The following is a 3549-nucleotide window of genomic DNA, read 5'->3' as shown; positions in this document are numbered from 1 at the left end:
AAGTGAGTTATATTCTTATATAGAAAAATAAAAATAATAACAGAAAAAAGTGGAAGAAAAAAAATGCAAAAACAATTTTTTGCTTAAATGTCACGGGTCTTAAAAATGTGTGTGTGTGTGTGTGTGTGTGTGTGTGTGTGTGTGTGTGTGTGTGTGTGTGTGTGTGTGTGTGTGTGTGTGTGTGTGTGTGTGTGTGTGTGTGTGTGCAGTGAACGGTGTGCCGTGGCCGCAGGATTCTGCCCGGAGGAACAGCCACACCTTCAACTGTCGCATGCTGAAGAGGCCGCCTGACGAGCTGGATGCAGAGAACACAGAGGCTCGGCAGCAGTACGAGATCATGCAGTGCTTCACCGTGTCCCAACCACGGAGCATGCAGGAGGAGGGAGAGGGTACATGCACGCACACACACACACGCACACGCACACGCACACACACACGCACACTCATCACTTGTGTCCTCTCTTCCCTCAGACCTGCAGAGCTGCCTCATATGTATTGCCTGCCGTATTCCTCGCACTCAGCCTTTCAGCACTGAGTCCTTCATCACCAAGCAGGACCCCACAGGTAACACACACACACACACACACACACACACGTATTTAATAGTCAGGATTCCCAAGAGTCATGTTATCGCTGGCATACACTGGAATTAGATTGTACATTACATCATACATTTAGGAAACAGCTGAAGACTACTCCTGTGATTTATTATAAAGACATTTTCTAAGGAAACTTGGTCAAATAAACGGTTTTCAGCCTCAGACATGTGAATATTGACTGATTATCTTTTATGTCCATGATGGTTTACTGTATATGTTTGAATTTTTGACTGTAGGTTGGACCCTTACAAATAAATGGGAAACTCAGGTGGATGTGTTTCAGTTTTAAAAGGAAACAATTGAGATATTAATGGAGAAAATGTTAGTTTTTGTAGCCATAGATGTGTTTTGACTGTCAATCAACTCCTATAGAAACTGCTGCTCTCTAGAACTGGACTCTATGTAAGCCGTGTGGCCAGTGAGTAAAATGTGATCACACCTGAGGGGAATGACTGTAAAACACGCAGGAATAATTCTTACAAGGTTGTTTTCAGGGTTAGAGAGTTTAGAGCGGATCGTCCTTAACCTGAGCATCTTAAGTAAACTAATAAAAAACATGGCAGGTATATAATAGGGATGCCAGTGATTATTCGATTATTCGAACATTCGTTACAGTCTCCATAATCGAATATTATTTTTAAAAATCGATTTTATTTATATATTTTTTTATTATTATTTATGTTTTTTTTTTTTTTCTGGCTTAGTTTCAACCAAAATATAGACTAAAGCTAATAATAGTAATAGTATTAATAATTGTAAATGGCCATTGGTCACATAAATAATCGATTATTATTCGCCAGGGCTGCTGAATCATCGATTTTGATCATGGTCAGTTTCTGGCAACGCTAGTATATAACACTTTCCACAGCTCTTACAGGCGCTTTATAGCAAATAAACACCATGAAAATGATATACAAAATAAATCAAATCCAAACTAAGTACTGTAAAGCTGCTGCAATGAAACTGCTTATTAGGAAACAATCTGTCTATAATAACTCATCTCTTCTTTCCTCTCACGTGTTTTTTCTCACAATATTGTATTAAAAAAACCTCATTCCTTTTCCAGTCTTTTAACAAAGTTCTTTCTCTAAATCACTTTTTCAAACAGGTCACAGTGTTGACCCTGAATGCGTGAAGTTGAAAAGTGTGTAGACTGACCGAGTGTGTGTGTTGTGTGTTGCTCTCCTTTAGGGAAGATCATCTCCATAGAAACCAGTGCTTTGCGAGCGACGGGCCGGCCGGGCTGGGAGGATCTGGTCAGGAAGTGCATCTATGCTTTCTTTCAGCCGCAGGGCAAAGAGTCCTCCCACGCCAAGAAGCTGCTGCATGAGGGTGAGCAGCAGCCATCGATCGTCCAGCTGCACTCCCACAAGTCATTGATACACACTGACAGCTTCACCACAGCTCAGCAACTACTCCTATACCATTATAACAGATCGATTTAAAATACTACATTTGAATAACTTTGCATACCTGCAGGATAAGTGTTGAGCAAGACAGTTCATATCTGCAAAACCTTTAGAGATAGTGTGATTTATATGCAGATTTATCTAGTGGAAAACACAGTAAATATTCTAAATGCAACAAGAGTAAGGGCTCATAAAAAAGAGAGAAGTTCAGACTCTGTCTTGAAACGATTTCTGACTTAATAGAGGGATTGATTGTTTGGTTTATGAGACGTCGGAACAATATGCTAACACCATTTCTTAGAGCTCTAGTTGACCCTTAAAAAAATACTTCATTTACTAATCATGTCAACAAGTAATCTCACATCTGAAGCTGAAAGCATCAAATGTCAGACATTTAGCTTGAAATTGAAATGAGATCAGACTGAAGCACACATGTTTGCATCAGTTAATCCCACATTTAAACACGCGAGTCTAATCTCAGATCTAATGTATGTTAAAGGCTCTTGAATAGATTGTCTTCAGTGATTGTAGAGTTATTTAAAATGTGTCCAAATGGAGATGCTTATTTTAAGTGTTAACACCAGGGCGACACATCTTGAAATCATTCTTTGTCTTCCTAAAAGTCTAAAAGCTAGCAGATGAACTGCAGTTGATATAAAAAAAATCCTGTGTTTTTCTAATGTTGGCATATATGGATCCACTTAATCCAAACCAAAGATAAGCAATGAGGTAGACCTTGTGTTCTTTTTGTGCTACAAGGTAATAATGACATCATGACCTTACATATAAACTGTGTGTGTGTGTGTGTGTGTGTGTGTGTGTGTGTGTGTGTGTGTGTGTGTGTGTGTGTGTGTGTGTGTGTGTGTGTGTGTGTGTGTGTGTGTGTGTGTTCCCCACCAGTGATGACCCACGGCACCGCGATCAGCCCGTTGTACCGTTTCACGTTAAGCGATGGGACCCCGCTCAGCGCTCATACCCGCTGCAAGTTCTGCTGCCCCCCCAACCCTGATGTTCAGCCCTTCATTATGGGCATCCACACTATTGACAGGTACGATTACAAACAAAAAAACGTTTTATCAAAAGGCTGCGTGATCTGAGGAGAATATACAATATGCAACAACACTGCTAAATATAGCTAAAGTTATATAACTTGTGAAAAATTAAACAGATGTTAAAGTGTTATTGCCATATTTCTACTTTCAGGATAATCTTCAAAATACAAAAAATGTGTCTGAGTAAAATAAAAATAAATGAAATTATTTTGTTATATTTAACAAATTCAACATTGAGTTGAACCTAAAAGGCATTAATAAAACAAATTATGACTATTTTTAAGGCTTTTTTTTGTAACTCAAGATGGGCCCCTGATACTCTCTTTTAACAAAAATAATTCCCGCTCTATATGAGTTTTTGCAATATATGTATCACGCAATTCGACACTGAAATTACAATAAAAACCCATTACATTAAAGCCTTAATTTGTTACATATAGTTACCGTAATTTTCGGACTATAAGCCGCACCTGAATATAAGCCGCAGCA

At 38.9% G+C, this 3549-nt stretch overlaps 1 protein-coding gene across 1 annotated transcript; it reads left to right on the top strand.

Moving 5' to 3' along the window:
• The first annotated feature begins 187 nt into the window (after positions 1-187).
• Positions 188-3105, top strand: LOC104947756 (nuclear receptor coactivator 1-like). The gene is made up of 4 exons (XM_010773841.1): positions 188-389; positions 472-564; positions 1791-1931; positions 2909-3105. The coding sequence occupies exons 1-4, from the start codon at positions 272-274 to the stop codon at positions 3103-3105; spliced, it is 549 nt and encodes a 182-aa protein (XP_010772143.1). The 5' UTR covers positions 188-271.
• Positions 3106-3549: the final 444 nt, after the last annotated feature.

The sequence above is a fragment of the Notothenia coriiceps genome, unplaced genomic scaffold (genome assembly GCF_000735185.1).
Source record: "Notothenia coriiceps isolate Sejong01 unplaced genomic scaffold, NC01 NC01_scaffold00012999, whole genome shotgun sequence".
In the NCBI taxonomy this organism is placed as follows: domain Eukaryota; kingdom Metazoa; phylum Chordata; class Actinopteri; order Perciformes; family Nototheniidae; genus Notothenia; species Notothenia coriiceps.
The sequence above is the reverse complement of the archived record's forward strand: the minus strand, read 5'-3'. Positions and strand labels throughout refer to the sequence as shown.

Excerpts from the sequence above, each read along its gene's own strand:
- LOC104947756 (XM_010773841.1), top strand. The coding sequence starts at position 272 with ATGCTGAAGAGGCCGCCTGACGAGCTGGATGCAGAGAACACAGAGGCT. Across the intron at positions 390-471 it reads CATGCAGGAGGAGGGAGAGG|ACCTGCAGAGCTGCCTCATA; the intron begins GTACATGCACGC and ends CTCTTCCCTCAG. Across the intron at positions 1,932-2,908 it reads CAAGAAGCTGCTGCATGAGG|TGATGACCCACGGCACCGCG; the intron begins GTGAGCAGCAGC and ends GTTCCCCACCAG.